Source organism: Peromyscus leucopus, chromosome 5, assembly GCF_004664715.2.
Source record: "Peromyscus leucopus breed LL Stock chromosome 5, UCI_PerLeu_2.1, whole genome shotgun sequence".
Lineage (NCBI taxonomy): Eukaryota > Metazoa > Chordata > Mammalia > Rodentia > Cricetidae > Peromyscus > Peromyscus leucopus.
Window position 1 is genome coordinate 120,139,799 of NC_051067.1, and position 20,914 is coordinate 120,160,712.

The following is a 20,914-nucleotide window of genomic DNA, read 5'->3' on the forward strand; positions in this document are numbered from 1 at the left end:
CTACACAGTGCTTCCAGCACAGCATAAGAGAGGAGGAAGCTGGCTGAGTTCAAGTAAGCGAGGTTATATGTGTTTATTTCCTCTATGCTCTTGTCTATGGATGAGGTTTTGAGTCCCTGCCTTGACTTCCCCATGATGACTGTCAACCTAGAACTGCAAGCCAAACAAACCCTCTCTTCTCTAAGTTGGTCTGTGTTGAGGACATTTTATCACAGCAATAGACGTCAATCTAGGACACAGGACCTAAGACCCTGTGTCCTAACCATGTGCCAGGGAGTATGCATAAAGCCTGCTTTGAGAAAATTAAAGCCCTAGAGGAGAGAACACATTGTGCCAGAGTGAGGATCACACAGACCTTCAGAGCAAGAGGAGGAGACACTACTGTGGACAGGGGCGTGGTCGGGTGGGGTGCTCTAACAGCTGTGGCTCTGGGTACAGGGACAGGAAGGCTGGGGGAGGGGCCAGGGCAGGACAGGGGCCTTGGCAGCCGCTGCTGGCAGACATTTGCATGTCTCTCCAGGAAAAAGGTGTCGTTGGTATGTTTGCCAATTCCTCTGGCGTGAATCTTTCAAGCTGCAGACGTGCTGTCCTTGAACAGGGTATCAAGAAGAGATCCTGGCACCCTGTGGGACATGGAAGGGTGTCTACACATTCCAGGTTGTTTCCAGATTTGGGGGAACTTCTTTGAATCTTCTTGCCTTCTCTACCTCCGAGGCACAGAAAAATTCCATGAGGTTCCAACTCTTCTTTCCAAAGAACAGGATGCCCCGCAGGAAGCCTGGCTGTGGGATTGGACCATTCCGGAAGTATAGGATGCCACACTTCCTGTTTGGGTGATCCTGGGAACTGAACCCAGGGCCTTGCACATGCCAGGCAAGGGCTTCTTCCCCTGAGCCACATTCCTAAGCCCTTTCCATTTACTTTTCTTTGCTCTTTTTTTTTGTCTTTCAGGAAAGAGACATCAACTCTCTCTATGACGTCAGCAGGATGTATGTGGACCCAAGTGAAATCAACCCTTCCATGGTAGAGCACCAGTCCTACCCATTAGACTGAGAGGGAGTCCCTGCCCCACCACTGGTTTCCATAGCAGTCCTAACAGGGAGTATTCTCGGACATCTGACTGTAACTAAACTTTCTTTTGAGACATGATGATGGGCAGCATGCCATGTGGTTTCATGGAGGTTAATAGAATTTCATCCAAATGCAACTGTGCTTTGCTAGGATCCTGAGTTTCTGTGAACCACCTTTGGGCTGAACAGCTTCTAATTAAAAATCTTCCAAAAATTTTTTTTCCTGCTTGCTGACTGAGCCTGAGGTGTTTATGAATTATGTCTGGTTCACTGACCTCCTTGCAAGGCAAATGCTATCTTGGATTCTCACCCTGCCTCTGTCTCATAGATTCATGTAGGTAAAGGTGGATTTTGCTTTTTGCTCCCAGCTCCTCCTTGCTTTGGTTCTGTCTCAAATTTAGCGGGGGAAGAATTATAGATAATTTTCTATATGGTACCCGATTAGGGTGCAGCTCTCGCCGGTGGGCTCTGCTGAGATCCAAGACTGAGTTCCTTTCCTTTTTTAAAAAGAAATTTCTAATCCCTGGTGGATGCAATCCTACAGTGAGGAAAAGGCTTCAGAAGTGATGTGCAGAGGTTAGCTAGTAGCCACAACTTTTCAGAGGGGAGGCTGTACTATGATGAGACGCTGCTTGTCCAGCTGTGTAGGTTTGGGACATTTCTCCAGTGCCCCTGGAGGACTGTTAAGCTGGCCTCCCTCTTCCTGGAAGGATAACATGCAAGGTAGCACATGAGGTGTGTTGAAGACAAGTGTCCAGTATGGTTCTAAGCACCTAGCCTTGGTTAGATCACAGTTCCTCATGCCAACTCCATAAAGCAGCACCACTTTGTTACCCATTTTACAGGTGAGGGAATTGAGGCTATTCAGTTATTACTGAGTTGACTGCAGGCAGCTGGATCAGAAGCCTGCTCTCTTGGCCATGTGGATATGCCTGGTTCCTACATGGCCACGTAATGGCTAGCTCATGTCTCTAGTCCGAGGTCCTTTCTTACTGTCTCAGAAAAGCAGCCTCTCTCTAATACCATTCAGTAGTGCTTCCCTGTCACCATGAGCCTGGCTCTGGCCCTCACACCCAGAGTGCCCAGGGGCAGGAGGGCAGGACTAGTCTGGCCAGTGTCCAGTTGGCGCTCCCCATGGCAGAGCTTTCAGAAGCTGCATTGCCCTTTATGGAATCTGGCAGAGGATGGCAACACCATGAAGTCTTGACCTGGTTCTGGGTCCAGCTGCTCGTCAGCTGGTTGGCCGTGAACAGGTTTTTCATCTCTCTGTGCCCCGCTCTCTCATCTGTAAAAAGGGCATGGCAGCAGCACCTCCCCGTTGGGGTGGTTGTGGTAGTTAATGGAGCCACTGTAGGGTAACACTTTCGGGACAGCACTCTATGATGGTCGATGCCTAAGAAATGTAAGGGGTAGCCATTTTTTTTTTAAACCATCACATGAATTATTTCATTGAATTTTCTCAGGAACTCTGTGAAATATCTAAAACTTTGATGGCCATTTCAGATGGGGCAATGGAGGTTTAGCAGGCTCCAGGTTACACAGACAGGAGTGGGCAGAGCCACGGTTGCAGCTCCCATGTCTGATCGGTATCTAGTTTCCCAGAAGCAGTTTTCCCTGAGTCTCCTTTAGCGGGAGGAGAGGGAAGCCGGGGCTCTGCACAGACTTGGTCATTTTAGAGCTCTCCCCGTTCCATGTTTGCTGTTGTCAGGTCGCAGGCATCAAGAAACGCCCTTGAAATTTCACCCCACCTAAATTCTATCTTTCCTGCTGCTGCTGCTCCCAGCTCTTGTGGTTTTGTTTGGAGAGGGATGGAGGACCTTGAGACAGAGTCTCACTGTGTAGTTCAGGCAGGTCTTGAACTTGTGAGCCTCCTGCCTCGGCCTCCCAAGTACTGGAGCTCTGGTTAGGCACCACTACATGCAGCATCTCAGCTACCCTTGAAAACTGCCAGTGCTGTGTAGATGGCTAGTTAGGGAACCATTGGTCTAAGTAGAAATAGTCCCCAGCATGTCTAGGAAATAGTGTCTGAACTTCTAGGAGAGTCATTGAGTAAAGTAGCTCTTTGGGGGACTTCTGAGGTGGTGGCTGTGGCTTAATCTAAGAGGTTGTGTTGAGAAATTAGGGATGTTGCGCCTTGTTTCTCCTTGTCAGTCTATCCCACTTCTGTAGCAATTTTGGTTCCTATGCAATACCAACTCTGGCCAGCAGGTGGCTCTGTAACCTTGGCTGCCAACATCTCTGGCTTCCTAATGAGAATTTAACGGTACAGGTCCCGCTTCCGGCATCTACTCCTGTCATCCAACTGCCCTTTTTCTTCCTGTTTTCCCCAAAGCCTCAGAGGACTGTGAAAGCGCTCTATGACTACAAAGCCAAGCGCAGCGATGAGTTGACCTTCTGCCGCGGTGCCCTTATCCACAACGTCTCCAAGGAGCCTGGGGGATGGTAAGTCTGAGGTGGTGTTTCTGTGCATGGGCCCTTTGGAAAAGTAGATAAAGAACACAGGCAGTGGCCAGTGCATCATCTACCACAGTCTGTATCACCGTGAACTCACTGTACTGTTGCAACCGCAGCTTCTGTTTGTTGAGGTCTTTTTGTATGCCAAGCACTCTGCCAGTGGCTACGGCGCCTAATTCAATCTTCCTGACAGTCAGTGGAGACTGTGATGATCCCACTTTGCAGACATAACCATCGAGGCTTCCCAAGGTAGTGTAGTTACTGTGGGGGCTCCAGAGATTACACAGCCTGTAGGTGGTAAAAAGAAAAAACTAAGACGTTTATATGTATGTATGTGTGCCTACTGTATGTGCACCATGCGTGTACAGGTGCTCGAATAATCCAGCACAGGGCATCAAACCCCCTGCAAATGGAGTTACAGATGGTTCTGAGCACCGTGTGGGTACTGGGAACTGAACCTGGGTCCTCTGCAAGAGCAGCCAGTGCTGCTAACCACTGGGCCACCTCTCCCGCCTCTCAAATTCACATTAAAATCAGGAGACCATGTGGTTGGACTTTCTTATCAGACTTTCTTTGGACCACCAGCCCCCAAAGAATGAGACTTATTATTAGTTGTGAAAGTGTGGCCTTCAGCTTAGGCTTGTCCACAGCTAGCTCTTGTAACTTAACCCGTTTCTATTCATCTATTTTCTGCCACGTGGCTCGTCACCGCTCCTCCACACTGTATGTCCTGCTTCCTTAGTGTCTTGTAGGTGTCTCCCGAGCGCCTGCATTTCTCCCCCTGAGTTCCTCTCTCTCCCCGGAAGTCCCGCCTATTCTCTCCTGCCTGGCTGTTGTCCATTCAGCTCTTTATTAAACCAATCTGGTGCCTTAGGCAGGTGAAGAGAAACACAGACACATCTGCACACAGTGCAAACAAACATCCTGCAACAAGACCCCCTTGATTCCAAACCAGTTCTTACCTGGCTCCCCAACATCAAAGGCGTAACAGCATCGGAGGAGCTGCCTCCCTCAGCCTCTCTGGCGACGCCTCTGTCCCCACAGAGCCAGCTTGCCCACAGTGGCGCTCTCGGACCTCCTCTCCTCGTGCAGGAGCTTGGCAGCACCACAGACTCTCCCCTCTGAGTGGAACAGCCAGAGATCGGTCTCTCAGCTGTAGGTGGTCCTTCCCCATTCTTTTGTCCCTGGATCTAGGGAATCCCCAGGCGCAGTTGGTGCCTAGGGGAGGGAGTATGGGTCAACCCAGGTGAGAACTCCCAAATCATCACACTGTTTCTCAGCGTGTGGGAGGCTCTGTCATGTCACGTGCCTTCCCACAGCTCTGAGGTGAACTTTCCTAAAATTCCAAAGCTTTTGTCTGGGATAAATTAAGAGACAGGATAAAGTCATCTGGCAAGGGGCTGTGGCTAAGTGCCAGCTGCCACTTATTTCTCTCTTTGATGACAAGAGGGGCACCTCGTCAACTGCTGGTGTCCAAGCCTCCCAAACCAATTAGGGGGAACAGATAATTTTTGTTTAGGTAGAGACATATTTTTTGAGCCGTGTGGATATTAAAAAATTATATGTGAGTAACAGTTATAAAGTTCTGGGTCCTAGAATCCAGGCAGCCCGAGTCTAAGTTGGTCTGCAGAAAGGAAGGTGATGAGGAGGGTGTGGAAGGGACTAGCACCTGGCAGCCACTGTGGATGGTGCCACGTAGCCTTACTCTGCTTCTTCAGGCCGGAGAAGCAAATGAAGTTCTTCCTGCTACTGCGGTGTGTGGACCTGGTTCCCATGAGGGAGATCTCAGGCAATGGGGAGGCAGATGCATGGTTCTGTGTTAGGTGTGTCTGCTCAGACAGTGGCGGGCACAGGTGCCAGAGAAGCACAGACGTGCAGCCGCGAAGGCTCCCTAGAGGAGAAGACACTGTCAAGTGCTCGGCAGGTAGTAGGCTTGGTTATCAGGTTAGTAGCCTGCTTGTCGGGCCCGGTAGCTGGGCAGTGCAGTAAGGGCAGCTGGACCCTCTGGAGTAAATGCCAGTTTTGGGTCCTCCAGAGTCCCTGGGCTCAGACCCAGCTGGGCTGTGGTGGAGGCTGGAGCTTGTTGGGTGGAGAGCTGTTGTGTGGTGTGGCTAGAGCTACTTTTGAAATGAGCCTTCTGGGTGCAGAAAGCAGCCATCGGGTAGCCTGATTGAAAGAAGGAGGCCCTGCTGTCAGGAGTGGACTTGGGGGAGAGTGTGGAGGTGCCAAGTGTGGTAAGGTCGCAGCACATCCTCAGATGGATTACATCTCATGCTACTGGCACTGTCCGGAGGCTGTGGGGGTGCCGTTTTAGCTGAGTGATAATAAGAACACTATTTGTCTTGTGGTGCTGGGCATGGCACCCAGGGCCAGTGCTCTGTTGTCGAACACCATCCCCAGCCTCTCATTGGCAGATTCTAGGCAAGTGTGTGTCTAATACTGAACTGCAGGCTGAGCCCAAGAGTGAACGCTGTCCTACCACTGCTGTGTGCTGGATGCTGTTCAAAGCATTTGGCATGCAGTGACCTAGACAGTCCTAATAAAATCTGCGGCTGCTCCAGCATTACTCCATTTTACAGACGAGGAGCCTGCAGTACAGAACAATGGTTGTGGTCCCTGAAGGAGCTGGGATTTCTTTTTTAAAAGTCTTTATTCTTATTACACTTTAAATATGAGTAAATATATGTGTGTCACTGTGTGGGTATGTGCCTGAAAGTGCAGTGCCCATAGAGGCCAGAAGAGGGCAGAAGATCCCTTGGAGCTGGAGTTATAGCTACCTGGTATGGATACTGAGCCATCTTTCCAGCTCTAAGCAGTGAGGATTTCATTGCAGGCCATTTGGTCCCAGACCTTCCTCACAACCTTCTCCCAAGTTGGGTGGGTGCTCTCTGAGAAGACCTTGGTCCTTGTTAAAGCTCAGAAAGCTTTGACTTCCCGTAGTTGCCAATACCAGAGTCCAGTCAGGAGTTTTCAGCCATCTGTCCATAAGTGTTTTCAAAAGGCATAGACTTTGAATTGTTGTTATCACAGAGGGTGACAGCCCCCTCTGGTCACTTGGCCACTCAAAGGTGAGCCGGCTAAGCTCTCGGTGTCATGCTTCTCCACAGGTGGAAAGGGGACTATGGGACTCGGATCCAGCAGTACTTCCCGTCCAACTACGTTGAAGATATCTCAGCAGGGGATGCTGAGGAGATGGAGAAGCAGGTGCGTCTCTATCATCTGTTGCTGAGGCTTTTGGAGGAGTCCCTTGAGCTATCTCGGGGGCGGGAGTGGAGGGGGGAGGAGCGTGACATTTCACATGTGCTTGTTGGGGTCTCTGCAGAGCTTGGCAGCGGAGCAGGCACAGTGATGCAGAGATTGGGACTGGCCCCGAGTTGTTGTGGGTGAAAGTCTCCGTGGTGAGCCATTCACGTTTTAATCAGGCGGTCCTGGGCTGAAAAGCACAGGAGAATTCCCGCTGGAGTGCAAGTGGCCAGGCGGGGGCATTTGTCCTCTGCTCAAAGCAGTGTGCAAATGAAACACGTTCAGTTTAGGGAACCAGACACGCAGAACGTGCCTGGTGTGAGGAATGAACAGTGCCTTGCAGGAAGGCGAGACAGGGCCTTCTGGTGACTTTGTAAGCCGGGCTTCGGTACCTAGCCACCTTTTATCAGAATGCTCTCCGTAGAAGGAAGTGGCCATTGACTTCATCAGTCTGCCCCTGTATGTATTATGGACACACATCCCTTTAGAGCCCATGGTGTCTATTTCCTAAGGGTGGCGAGGCAATCAGGAAGGGCTTCCTGGAGGAGGAAGTGACGTTTGAGCCTTAAAAGTGAAGCTGGGGTTCATGAGCAAGAGATGGGCATAGGGAGGCGCAGCCTAAGCCAGAATGTGGTGTTGGGAAGACAGCTGTATGCAGGATGCTTGGGCTGGGACAGGGACAGGACCTCTCACTGCCTCTGTGTGTCATCACAAGCCTGGTGGAGAAGGCTAGGACAGTCCAACAATGGCAGCAGCCTCTTCCCATCTTAGCTGGACCCCGGGATGCTTCAAGCGCACAATGGGGAGTAGGGCTGAGAAGGGTGGCCAGGGCCTGGAAAGCCTGGGAAACCAGATGGGAGGCCACAGCTGTTGTTTTTCCGTAGGACATGGGGAGCCACAGAAGGCTCTTGAGCTGGCCGAGGAGCAGGCCAAATGGGCTCATTTCAAATGTGTGCCGGATAAGGGCTCTGTGATGGGGTTGGCATTTGTTCTAGAATTCACAAGGTGTGTTGTTGTGGATTGGAAAATGCGACGCAGAGACTGTGGGCGCCTACGCTCGGCCGGGGTCCCCATCATCTCTGTGCGTCGGTATTAGAGCCCTCCCGGTGGATGTTGTAATGAATGTGCGTTTTAAGCAACCCCACAGGTAGTGGTGGTGCCTCATGGCATATTCTAGAAACTGGTTGTCGTTTTATTATTCCGTTTATGACTACTGAGAATTGGGTCTTGTTTCTTCACAGATTATTGAAGATAATCCCCTTGGGTCTCTCTGCAGAGGCATATTGGACCTTAATACCTACAATGTTGGTATGTACACATGTTTTCTTAGCCTGATTCCAGTCCAGATCCACCCACCCCACCCCGCCAAGCCTGACTTCAGGACTAGCCCAAGCAGGGGGGTGGCTGGCGCTCGTCCTGTGCCTCCAGACTTAGGAGACATGCCGGGTAAAGCCAAATGCATGGGACCAGTGGGTCCCTGATGGTGAGGCCTGCCGCTGCCCTCTGCTAACACAGGACTGTCTGGCCCCTGAGAGCACCGGTGACTTAGTTAACTATTGTCACTGTGTCAACATCTGCCCGTGTCCCTGTGCTCCTCGGAGAGCTGAGCTGTTTGCTGGTCAGGCTGTGGTGGGGCACAGGGTTGGGAGCCCTGGCCTCTGAGTGCCTAAGGCTGAGTACCCATCTCTTCTCTGCAAGAAACCTGCTCTGCCTTTGGCGAGTGTGCCACCAGGGATGTGACAGTGTGGTCTGTGTGGAGATAAGCCATGATCTGCACTCGGCAGCTCCCCGTGTTCAGGGCCCGCTGACATTTAAGTGAGCGCGTTGCGGCTTCCAAGCTTGCAGCGTCCTTTTTACAGTAGGCAAGGGAGATGGGCCAGGCATAAACCCAAGCCCCCTTCTTGACTGAGCTCCGAGTCCCCGCAGTCCACTGATTCTTGAGCTGGGTCCCCTCTTTCCCAGGGAGCCCCGAGCATGGTCCCCTCGGATTCCCATGATAGCAATCCCAGCATGCTTCTCCCTGTGTGGCCAGTACTTTTTTTCCACCTTTGTTTTCTTCTCCCTTTTCCCATCCTGTGACTCTGGTAGGGAAGGTGGAAGGTTTTGCTGCAGATAGGAAACTGGGTAAGTCCCCAGCAAGTCCCCAGATGTGCCAGGACTGGTGGACCCTCTTCCTACCTTCATAGCTGGTGCCCCGTGTTGACCCCTTCCCGGTATTGCCGTTAGAAGACATGAGGATGTCACTCAGCAGTAGGGACTTGTCATCAGGCTGGATCTACCTCTCAGCTCTGCCAGGGTGACTTTCCAAATGTTGCTTTCTCGTGCCTCAGTTTCTTGAGCTCTCTGTAAGATGAGTGTAAGGGGTCTAGTGTCCCCATGTCCCCATGAGGTTAGCTAAAGGCTAAAAAACACACAGTCTAGTCATCTGCCGGGAACATCACCTCAGAGATCAGAAAGGGCAGTCACCAGTACTGGGCAGATCAGGGTAACCTTACTTTAAACCTCTCTAAAATTACCTTCTTGTCAACTGCCAGCCACCTCCGTGTGCACCAGCTAGTGGCCACATTGTTCCCGACCTTCCTCCCTCCTCACATGGCCGAGTCCCCCATCTGGGTCTTCTTCACTCCTCCTCCTCCTCTCCTTTTTTTTCTAGGGACATTGTTCCTTGGATTTAGGGTTTATCCTAGATCCAACATATCTTTCCTTGAGATAGTTGATATTTGACAAACATTTCATTTATGAATAAGTTTACATTGACAGGAACAGAGGCCTGACATAGGTTTTTGGAGGACACGACTCAGCTCGATGCTCACCTTTAGCAATAACTTGCACAAAAGGTTCAGATACTGCCCTCTGGAAGGCAGGGGTTCCCATTGGCATGGACTGTGACGGTAGCCATGGCCAGTTCCGGTGCGGTCACTAGAGAAAAGGACAGTGTGAGATGTGGTCTCTGTGGCCATCGACTGGGCCCATCAGGACTTTCCTTACCCTTTGTCTACAGTGAAGGCCCCCCAGGGGAAGAACCAGAAAGCGTTCGTCTTCATCCTGGAGCCGAAGAAGCAGGGGGACCCTCCTGTGGAGTTTGCGACCGACCGTGTGGAGGAGCTGTTTGAGTGGTTTCAGAGCATCCGGGAGATCACTTGGAAGATAGACACCAAGGTGAGTCTAAGCACACTGGGACCAGGGTGCCTGCCCGTCCCAGCCTCTGCTGCTCCGCCAAGGCCAGGCTCAGGTTCAGAGGCCGTGGTTGTGTTTCGAAGAGACCTGGGATTCTACACTCCGGTGCTGGATTCAGGAGGCACGTTAGTGGCATCATCTCTAATTGGGCAGCCAGTGATGACAGAGTTCTAACATGGGTCAGGCCAGCAGCTTACAGATCTGGTCTTGACATTGTCTGGTTGTGTAGCTCAGAGTTGGAGGTAATTCTGTCTCTTGCGATGTATGGGCCGACCTAGACAATATCCCTAAAGTGCTCAGCGTAGGAGGCTGGAAGCCAGTGACCTCCCAGATGCTGACACTCTCTCAGTTACGGCTTTTGGTCAACAAAAGGCTGCCAGAGTCCAGAGCTGTCTGAGAGGGTAGCTCTGTGCAGGAAAAGGACAAGTTGCTACTTACCTGATGGCATTGTACAGTGGGTATGTGGAGGGGACTCCTTCCTCCCCACAGTCCGTGTGCTGGAGGCTGGGCCCTGAGGAGACAGCCCTCTGCACCGAGCTGTGCTGGGTGAGCTGGAGGCAGGGAGGAGGCTGCACAGGTTTCAGAGGTACAGGGGAGAGATGTGCTGCCCTGTGGGGCTACAGGGGTTTGGAGTCCTGAGTCCTGTGCACTATAATGTGGCTTGAGGGGAAGGGTACGGCAGGAGGCAGAGGGCACAGTGGGATGACAGAGGTGCCCGCTTCTGCCACCTGGGTCTCCAGCAACTTCAGATTGGCCTTGAACTTCAACTTCTCCTGCCTCACCCAACCAAGTGCTGGGATAAAGCCATGCTCCCCTGCTTCTGGCTCCCCATTTACTGTTTGATTTATTATTGTGTGTGTGTGCGCACGCGCGTGCACGCACGCACATGCACCTGTGTATGTGTGTGTACAGGTGTGAATGCCTGTGTGTGTGTGTATGCAGGTGTGAGTGCCTGTGTGTGTGTACAGGTGTGAATTTCTATGTGTACAGGTGTGAATACCTGTGTATGTGTGTGTACAGGTATGAATGCCTGTGTGTGTATGCAGGTGTGAGTGCCTGTGTGTGTGTACAGGTGTGAATTTCTATGTGTACAGGTGTGAATACCTCTGTGTGTGTGTACAGGTGTGAATGCCTGTGTGTGTGTGCATGCAGGTGTGAGTGCCTGTGTGTGTGTACAGGTGTGAATTTCTATGTGTACAGGTGTGAATACCTGTGTGTGTGTGTACAGGTGTGAATGCCTGTGTGTGTGTATACAGGTGTAAACGTCTGTGTGTGTGTACAGGTTTGAACACTTGTGTATGTGTGTGTATACGGGTGTGAATGCCTGTATATTTGTGTTTGCACAGGTGTGAATGGTTGTAATGCCTGTGTATGTGTGTGTGTGTATATATAGGTATGAATGCCAGTGTATGTGTGTGTATAGGTGTGAATGCCTGTGTATGTGTATGTGTGTGTATAGGTATGAATGCCTGTGCATGTGTATGTGTATAGGTGTGAATGCCTGTGTATGTGTGTATGTGTGTATATAGGTATGAATGCCTGTGTATGTATGTGTGTATAGGTGTGAATGCCTGTGTATGTGTGTGTATAGGTGTGAATGCCTGTGTATGTGTGTGTGTATATAGGTATGAATGCCTGTGCATGTGTATGTATATAGGTGTGAATGCCTGTGTATGTGTGTGTATATAGGTGTGAATACCTGTATATTTGTGTTTGCACAGGTGTGAATGCTTGTAATGCCTGTGTATGTGTGTATGTGTGTATAGGTGTGAATGCCGGTGTATGTGTGTGTATATAGGTATGAATGCCTGTGCATGTTTGTGTGTGTATAGGTGTGAATGCCTGTGTATGAGTGTGGAAGCCAGAGGAGGGTGTTGGATGTCATCCTCTATTTCTCCTTCACTTATGCCTTTGAGGCAGGGTTTCTCACTCAACCTGGAACTTAGTTTTTTGGGGGTCAGGCTGGCGACAGAAAGTCCTATCAATCCTCCTGCCTCTTACCCACAACAGTGTCATGGTTGCAGTGGTGAAAAGCTACACCTGGCTTATTATGTGGGTGCTAGGATTTGAACTCAGGATGTTATGGTTGCAGAATGAGCTGTATTAACCTGGGCCATCTCTCTAGCCCATGGCCACATAGCTTGGAAAGCATTGGCAGGACTGTTCTAGACTGCAAGTCCTGGATGGGAACAGCATGGTGGAGAATCTTCAGAGGGTAGAGGAAGCGGGGATTGTCTTCAGGACTGGAAAACACCCAACCCTGGGTGCTTAGGGCATGTGTGGGAGAGCGGGCCAGGTGAGCCGGGAGCATGGCATGGTGCAGATGCCGGCTCAGGCTGTATCGGTGCCCATTTCCACAGGAGAACAACATGAAGTACTGGGAGAGGAACCAGTCCATCGCCATCGAGCTCTCCGACTTGGTTGTCTACTGCAAGCCGACCAGCAAAACCAAGGACCATTTGGGTAAGGCCCCCGAGCGCCAGCTGGGCTGGGCTCTGATGTTTGCTGCGAGGCTGGTGCTGTCGGGACAGCACAGGGAGCATTCACCTTGCTTCCTAATGGATCCAGGCAGAAGCCCTTGTTGTGTCCCCATAGCCATGACATTGGTAATTCTGAGCAAAACAAAACTATAACCTGCTTAGGAAGAAAGGCTGCAGGAAAACCAGGTCTCTTTTGATTGCCTAAGACCCTCTTTGTAGTGCCGGACACTGCCAAGGGCAGGTGGTATCGGTTAAGGTGTGATTGTCACAGCCTTTAAGTACGTGTGTGTGTGTGAGAGAGAGATATCATTATTTATCTGTTGCTGTGATAAAACACCATGACTGGGGGCAACTTATCATAGAACAAAGAATTTATTAGGGCTTAGGGTTCTAGGTTCTAGAGGGATAAGAAAGAGGGAGATAGAGAGGGAGGGAGGGAGGGGGAAGAGAGGGGAGGGGAGAAAGGAAGAGCGAGGGGGAGGGGAGAGCGAGAGCACCAGGAATGGCCTGAGGCTTTGAAACCTCCAACCTGTCCCCCAATGATGTACCTCCTCCAGCAAGGCCACACTTCCCAAAGCTCCCCTAACAGCGCCATCTTCTGGGGAGTAGGTATTCAAATACACGGGGGACATTCTCATTCAGACCACCAGTGTGTCCCTAGTCCCCTTCCCAACACTGTGATAAAATACCCAGTTATGTCACACCCATGGTTAGGAGTAGAGAGAGAATAAGCTAATCCATGCCCAGTACACAGCCAGCTTTCTCTCTGCGCATACAGTCCAGAGCCCCAAGCCAGGGAACGGTGCTGCCCACTTTCAGGTTGGGTCTACCCACATCAGATATGGCAGTCAAGACCATCCCCACAGATGTGCCAACAGGCTGACCTGACCTAGACATCTCTTGCTGAGACTCTCTGCCCAGGTGATTCCAGTTTGTGTCAAGTTGACCATTAAAACTACCCATCACTGGGGCTGGAGAGATGGCTTAGAGGTTAAGACCACCGACTGCTCTTCCAGAGGTCCTGAGTTCAATTTCCAGCACCCACATCGTGGCTCACAACCATCTGTAATGAGATCTGGCACCCTCTTCTGTATACATAATAAATAAATAAATTAAAAAAACAAAAACAAAAACAAACAAACAAAAAAACACCTACCCATTATGGTGGGTGTTTGTGTGCATACAGGTGTAGTTGTGTATGTGGAGGCCAGAGGCCAATCTTGGCTGTCAGTCTTCAGCTGTCTATCTTTCCTTTCCTTTCCTTTTTCTTCCCCTTCCTTCCTTCCTTCCTTCCTTCCTTCCTTCCTTCCTTCCTTCCTTCCTTCCTTTCTTCCTCCCTCCCTTCCCTCTCCCCGCCTCTTTCTCTCTCTGAGATAGGCTTGGAATCAGCAAGCAGGCTAGGCTGGTTGGCCAGCGAGCTCTGTGGATCCTCCTTCTGCAAGCCTGGCATACTGGGATTGCAAGGACACACTGCCATGCCTGCCTTTTCTTCATAACTGGTGGGCTCAAACTCAAGACCTGCTTACACAGTTGGCGCGTTACTGAGTGGGCCATCTTCCTATCCCTTCGGTGTCTTTTCAAGAGAGTCTGGTTTCCTTTGTTACCTGGGCCTCTGCCACTGCAGTCCGAAATGAGGTTGACCATCTCCTCTGTCTTAGTCAGTGTTCTATTGCTGTGCAGCTACACCATGGCAATGTCAACTCTTATAAAGGAAAGCATTTAATTGGGGCTGGTTTACAGATTCAGAGGGTTAGTCCATTGTCATCACGCCGGGAAGCATGGTAGCACACAGGCAGACATGGTGCTGGAGAGGTAGCTGAGGGTTCTCTATCTGGATCCACAGGCTACAGGAAGATAGTCACTGGGCCAGGCTTGGGCCCTTGAAACCTCAAAGCTACCTCCAGTGACACACTTCCTCCAACAAGGCCACACCTACTCCAGCAAGGTCACCCCCCCCCCCAATAGTGCCTCTCTCTGGTGACCAAGCATTCAGATCTATGAGCCTATGGGGGCCATGCTTATTCAAACTGCCATATTCTCTCTGCAGAAAACCCTGACTTCCGAGAAATCCGCTCCTTTGTGGAGACAAAGGCGGACAGCATTGTCCGGCAGAAGCCCGTTGAACTATTGCGGTACAATCAGAAGGGCCTCACGCGTGTCTACCCCAAGGGACAGAGAGTTGACTCCTCAAACTATGACCCATTCCGCCTGTGGCTGTGCGGCTCCCAGATGGTGGCACTCAATTTCCAGACTGCAGGTAAAGGACTACAGTAGCCAGCCTGTCCTGGCCGGGCAGTGGCCCTGTCATAGCTGGTCAAGTCAGCTGGGCCGCTGGTGGCATGCGGTGTTTCTGAACAAGTGATTGAGCTGGACCATCAAGGCTGCACTTGAAGGATGGTTAGTGGAAAGCCCGTGAGCTGAGTGGACTCCTGGCTGAGGCAGGCTCTGTGCTCACGAGTGACAGAGTGTTATCATTCTGGTTTAGGAAGGAAAGACAATAGCTTATTTAACAGCCCCAGGCTTGGTGGATCCAGGAGTTCTGTGGCTGCCTTACCCCTCCTCTTTGTGTGGTGTTTCCTTTCTGAGGGCTTCAGTCACACACCCTCTCTCTAGAAACTTCCAGAGCAGGGAAGACCCGTGCACACAAATTTCTGGACTTTGCTCTTTGCATCCTATGGATTCTCTTGTAGCTACTTGGATCCCACAGAAGGGAGCTGAAGTTTATTTAACAACTGCCTGCAACCTAGCTCTAGGTGTCCATAGGTCAGGTCCCATCCCTGTCTCCCACAGACGCCACTGCCTCCTGGGCCCTCCCGTGAGCCTTGTTCCCAGGTACAGGTGCACAGCTGAGGGGCAAACATCTCTTAGTCGTGCCGCGGTTCCCAAGAAGCTCCCATTTTGATAAGCCACCCCAAGGAGGACCACTGAGCACCTGTGTCCTGGGGCACTTGTCCCAGCCCCTCCTCTAGACTGGGTGGAAGCGTGGGCACCGTCCCCTGGTGTAACCTCACTACTGCAGTTTATAAAGCTCTTTCAATCTTTGCCCATCGGGTGGAAACTGACGTTAAGTTGTAGTTAACAGTTTCTGGTCAAGGCGCTGCTCTTTGAGTAACATTAACCCTTTCCCCCTCACCCACTCAAAGGATGTTTGCATTGGTTTTCCTGAAAAGTGGTCAGTCCTCTTCTCCAATGTATCCCACACAGCTGGCTTTTTATTCATTGCCTCAGAACATCTGCTTGTTATTTGAACTGAGATGATCCACTCTTAAGTTTATTATTGTGTGTGTATATGTGTGGGCGTGTATGCCACAGCACACATGTGAAGGTCGGGGGCCACCTTTGCAGAATCTCTCCTTTGTGGGTTCTGGGGACCACACTCAGGTCACCAGGTTTGCACGGCCAGCGCCCTTACCTGCTTGCTGAACCACCTTACCCTTGACCTCTAATGATTTACCTTGCAGTGTTTTCTAAGCGCTGAGGGTGGAACTTTGGGCTTGCATGTGCCAAGCAAGCATTCTACCCCTGACCCACTCCCCTTTTCAGTAGATTCTAATTTATTAAGGTTTACAAGAGTGTTCCCTGATGTGGGGTTGTTTTTAAATGTTCTCCGTATTTCCTTGGAGTCGGGTGTTTGTTTTTTTTTTTTTTGAACAGTTGAAATTGTCCTAGGAAGGTCATGTAACCTGTGCCCATGAGTGCCTGGAAGCTGGCGTTCCCTGGCTGCCCCATAGCAGCCCTGTGCTTTCCTTTCAGACAAGTACATGCAGATGAACCATGCGCTGTTTTCACTCAATGGGCGGACGGGCTATGTCCTGCAGCCTGAGAGCATGCGCTCTGAGAAGTATGACCCGATGCCACCAGAGTCCCAGAGGAAGATCGTGATGACACTCACTGTCAAGGTAGGGTGGGCAGGAGGGCGGGTCTCCTGGGACACTGGTGACACTCTTGACTCTGTTAAACCATTACCATCTTGACAGCACTTCAGGCTTATATGGTTCACCCGGGGTCATTCTGGACAGACCCTCTTTAAACCTTTCCTGTCACTTGCCCTTGTCTGGGTGTGAGGTGTGCATTTGGGGTTCCTGTGAGGTCAGTCTTTGGCCTAAAGGAGAGTGTATCTCCCTTTTGCCTTAGGGGGGTCAGAGCTTTCTTAAGTTAATCTAGTCCTTAGCATTTGGGGAAGATATGAGAGAGAGTTCAGAAGATCCAGGAAGTTTAGGTGAGATGGGCTGGGGATGTAGCTTCATTTTTTTGGAGTGCTTGTCCAGCATGCATGAAGCTCTGGGAGCACCAGGGAGACAGAGACAGGAGGATTGTTATGATAGTGAGTGAAGCTATCCTTGTCTACAGAGCAAGCTTGAAGCCTGCTTAGGATACATTTTTCATTTTAGAAATGTTCAAAAGTGAAGGCTTTGTAAGGACCCTTAAATAAGGGTCAGTTATAAACGGGCCACCCCACTGTCCTTGTCTGGGAAATACAGTGTCAAGATACTGTTGTACCCGTGCTCAAGTGAGACTCTCCTGCTGAGTCACATGACCTCAGCTCTGGTCAAGACCGCTCCTTATCATCAAACAGTAATGGTGGGTTGGTCGGCATCTGTGCCTCTGAGTGCTGTTGTGATTTGTCCACTGAATAAGGGTGGCTTTGAACTTGTGCAGTCTGGTTCTAGAATTAATCCTTGCCTTCCATGTCCTAGGTTCTTGGTGCACGCCACCTCCCCAAACTCGGGCGGAGTATTGCGTGTCCCTTCGTAGAGGTGGAAATCTGCGGGGCTGAGTATGACAGTAACAAGTTCAAGACCACGGTTGTGAGTAAGTAGTTGGCTCTTTCTGCTTGTGTGGGTGTGCTCAGGTGCTTGTGGAGGTCAGAGGTCAACATCAGATGTCTTCCTCAATCATTCTCTGTCTTAGTTTTTGAGACAGGAGCTCTCTAAGAACGTGGAGCTCATCAATTCAGGTATACTGGCTGGCCAGTGGGCTCCAGGGGTCTGCCTGTGTCTCCCCCAGAACTGGCTTACAGACATGTGCTTGGCTTGGACATGGATGCCGTGACCCTGCTTACAGCAGGCATCTCCCCAGCCCCGCTGGTCCTTCCGTTTGAAGGTTAAGGGAGCAGACTCCCAAGTGGGTTACTGTTCCTCGGTGACTTTTGTGATGTACTTTTGCTGTTGTGCATTTTCCTCCCCAACCCTTCAACCTCTAGTTGAGGAAGCAAAGCCACCTACCTAACCGCTAGATGCGCCCGGGGGACAACTCAGGTGCACACCAATTAAGCTGGCCTTTTTAGAGGGCAGCAGGTTTGCTGTGTGTCTTGCCTTACAAGGCTGGTCATCCATGAGAACGCCCAACACACTCCAGAGACCCCTAGCTCACTTTCCTCCTCCGGTCAAGGGGTGCAGCTCACAGGGGCTCTGCTTATCTCTTTTCTTGGTACCCCTGCACCGAGTTCTGCTCTACACCTTGCCTCTCTTCCCTTCTCCTATCTCACGAGATGAGATGGGTAAGGTGGCAGCATGTTCCTCTGCTCACGCAAGGCTGGCCTGCAGCAGGATCGCTGGCTGGAAAAGAAATAACAAAAGATGACCATGCAGGGCTTCTTAGACCAGGGCATGGATGCAAATTCATTTACTAGACTGAGGGATTTGAAGCCGAGGCTGCTGAGGCTGGCTCGCCCTGAGGAGGCAGGGCAAGTGAATCGGTAACAAGTTTTGGTCTTTTCCAGATGACAACGGCCTCAGCCCTGTCTGGGCTCCAACGCAGGAGAAGGTGACATTTGAAATTTATGATCCAAACCTTGCGTTCCTCCGCTTTGTGGTCTACGAGGAGGACATGTTCAGTGACCCCAACTTCCTAGCTCATGCCACATACCCCATCAAAGGGATCAAGTCAGGTAAGGAGTGTTAGCAAAGATGCTCAGTGTGGGGGACCCGAGTTCTTTGGTCTGTGCTGCAGGCTGTAAAAAGAACATGCCAGCATCTTTCCTGGTTCAGGTTAAGCCACAACAAAGCTGTTAAGCACAGGGTGGGGAGAAAGGGGAGAAAGGCTGAGTCCTCTAAAGTTCATCACCAGTGAGCAAAACATCAGCTAGTCCACCCTCAGCCTGGCACTGTTTGATTTCACTGTGAGCTGCTTCAGGCAGTTTGTCTTCATTAGCATGTGCGCTGCTGGCCAGCATCCTAAGGATGACATCCACAGGGATGTCTCTGAAACATTCTGAATTTACTGTCTTCTACTAGACATGGCTGTTGACCTAATTCTTAGACTTCTTTTTGTGCTGAACACAATACAAACCCCCTCCTGCCCCACAAAAGCAGGGCATATCAGAACCCATACATCGGGCCATCTCTCAGCACTCAGCAGAGAAGCTGCCTTTTGAGGTAGATGGTAATAAATGCAGAGAATAAGGGATGGTGGGGTGCTTGGTTCTGTATAGGACATTTAAGACACACCCTCCCCAAAAGCTCAGGGATCATCAAGGAAGAGGGCACAGAAAGATTACAAGAGCTTCAGATGTCTGTAGCTATAACCACAAGACTGGTACAAGATCAAGCCAACCCAAAGCACAGCACAGATGGGGGAAGGGCTCATGAAGTCCCTCTCCTCGATGAGCTGTTAGCAGCAGATGGCTGCTGGGAGAGAGGGAAGTCCCTTCTCCTCCTCCTCCTCCTCCTCCTTCTTCAGGAATTCAGCCCCGGACAGGTTACCCAGCTCTGGTAGATGGTCCCCACCTGTGTGTTAAGTGCCCTCAGTGGGTTTAGAAAAAGAGCACATGAAGTGGGGAGGGGAAAGTGGTAGGGAGGAACTAGGGTGGATTTGATCAAAGCACACACACACACACACACACACACACACACACACACACACACACACACACACACAATTCTCAAACAATAAAAAATATGGAAAAAAAAAAAACCTAAACAAACCAAAGCCTGCAGTATTGAATTTTTCCATTGTGGCTAAGATGTCTTTCCAGGCCTGGCAGTTCTCTGAAGGTAGCCATCTTTAGGTGATATGGTTTCTCTCAGTTCCTTCCTCCCTGGATTTCCCACGTGATCTAACACACAGGCCAGCTACATGGTGAATTTCTTTTTTCTTTATCCACAGCATTGCTGATTCATGAGACAGGCATCATAGATCTTTCTGGATCCCCCAGGAGGTCACTGTTCCCTTGTTTCCCAGAGCAGTCATTTTTCAAGAGAAAGAAATTACTATCATTTTTGTCATTTATATCAAATGACTGTCTTTTGATGTTTGGAAGCCTGGGCTCTATTCAGTGCTGAACTGGGCCTTTTGGAAGCTTGGACCATGCCACGTCTTCTCTTATAAAGCCTCTCAGCTTCTCCAGCCATTTCTCCCACTCCTTGCTAGACCCGTCTCTAGGCAGCAGATGCATTGGGGGCTCCTGCTAGAAAATGCTAATTGATGGGCCCACGGGGGGATGCTCTGATTCAGCCCAGTGTGGAGCTCCGGAATCAGCTTGTGTTGTGTCCCGCCTCCCTAGGATCTGGGTGGTGCTGCCAGTCTTACTATGGAGGACCCCAACATATGGAGTGAGAGTCTGGGGAGATGTTTAAAGCCTCATTTCTATTTAGCTGTTTAGAAATAGCATTTGAGGACATTATGACAATAATAATAGCACACACCCTGTGATGGTTTAACATGCACTACGGATGGCATTAAAGCTGGCATCAGAGCTGCTGGACTCTGTTTGGCTACGTGCTTTTTCAGACTAGCCCAGTAAAGAGGGTTCTGTAATGCTGCTGTCTCCTCCTCCCGGCAAGAAGAGTAGCGTTGGGAGAATCTCTGCAGCTCTGGTCTTAATGCCCTCATGGCATTAAGGAGCTAGTGCCAGGTGGTTCCTGGACCATCTTGCTCCTCCTCTGATCCTATCATCCTTTGAAAGATGGGGAGGTTACCTTTGGGATGAAGTCAGAGCTCACAGCACACTGCCTTTCCTTATTGGTAGGGAATCAGTTCCCTTAAGATGACTGGAGATTGAAAAAAACCAACAAGGAAACATTAAGGTGGATTAATAATGGCAGTGTCCGCCCCTTTCTAACTAAGAGATAACCACAGCAGGGACATTCTCCCTTCTCTTGTCAGCTCCCAGCATATCTGTATTCATGAGAGGCAGGAAATAAAAGGAATAGTCCTTTTGTGCAGACGGCTTCCAGGCCCTTCTAAACTCGAAAATAAACTTTGCCCATTGTTAGCATGGCTGCACTTAAGCTTTCAAATGGGCTGGAGTTCGCTCAGGAGGGAACGGCATTTACTGCACTCATCTCCCTTCATTTCTTCTTCCTTAACCCTTAACAGGAAGTCTGGGAGGGTTTGCTTTCCTTTTTTTAAATTAAATCATTTTTACTTTTAAAGTCTGGGCACTTAAAGGCCTAGTGATGCGAACTAACTCATTTAAGGTCACAAGCTGGAATTTTCCCATTGTGTTTTCATCTCTGTAGACTGTCCTCAAGGGGCCTCTTCTTTCAA

The 20,914-nt window shown here is 50.4% G+C and overlaps 1 protein-coding gene across 1 annotated transcript in view; it reads left to right on the forward strand.

The window, feature by feature from the left end:
* The window catches only part of Plcg2 (phospholipase C gamma 2), a 143,113-nt gene that overhangs the window by 105,579 nt on the left and 16,620 nt on the right, over positions 1-20,914 (forward strand). Inside the window, exons 21-30 of the mRNA XM_037206294.1 lie at positions 952-1,023; positions 3,403-3,512; positions 6,632-6,728; positions 8,009-8,075; positions 9,769-9,926; positions 12,305-12,407; positions 14,472-14,681; positions 16,178-16,323; positions 17,122-17,236; positions 18,147-18,314. Coding sequence (XP_037062189.1) covers positions 952-1,023; positions 3,403-3,512; positions 6,632-6,728; positions 8,009-8,075; positions 9,769-9,926; positions 12,305-12,407; positions 14,472-14,681; positions 16,178-16,323; positions 17,122-17,236; positions 18,147-18,314 — 1,246 coding nt within the window. The remainder of the gene's footprint in view (positions 1-951; positions 1,024-3,402; positions 3,513-6,631; positions 6,729-8,008; positions 8,076-9,768; positions 9,927-12,304; positions 12,408-14,471; positions 14,682-16,177; positions 16,324-17,121; positions 17,237-18,146; positions 18,315-20,914) is intronic.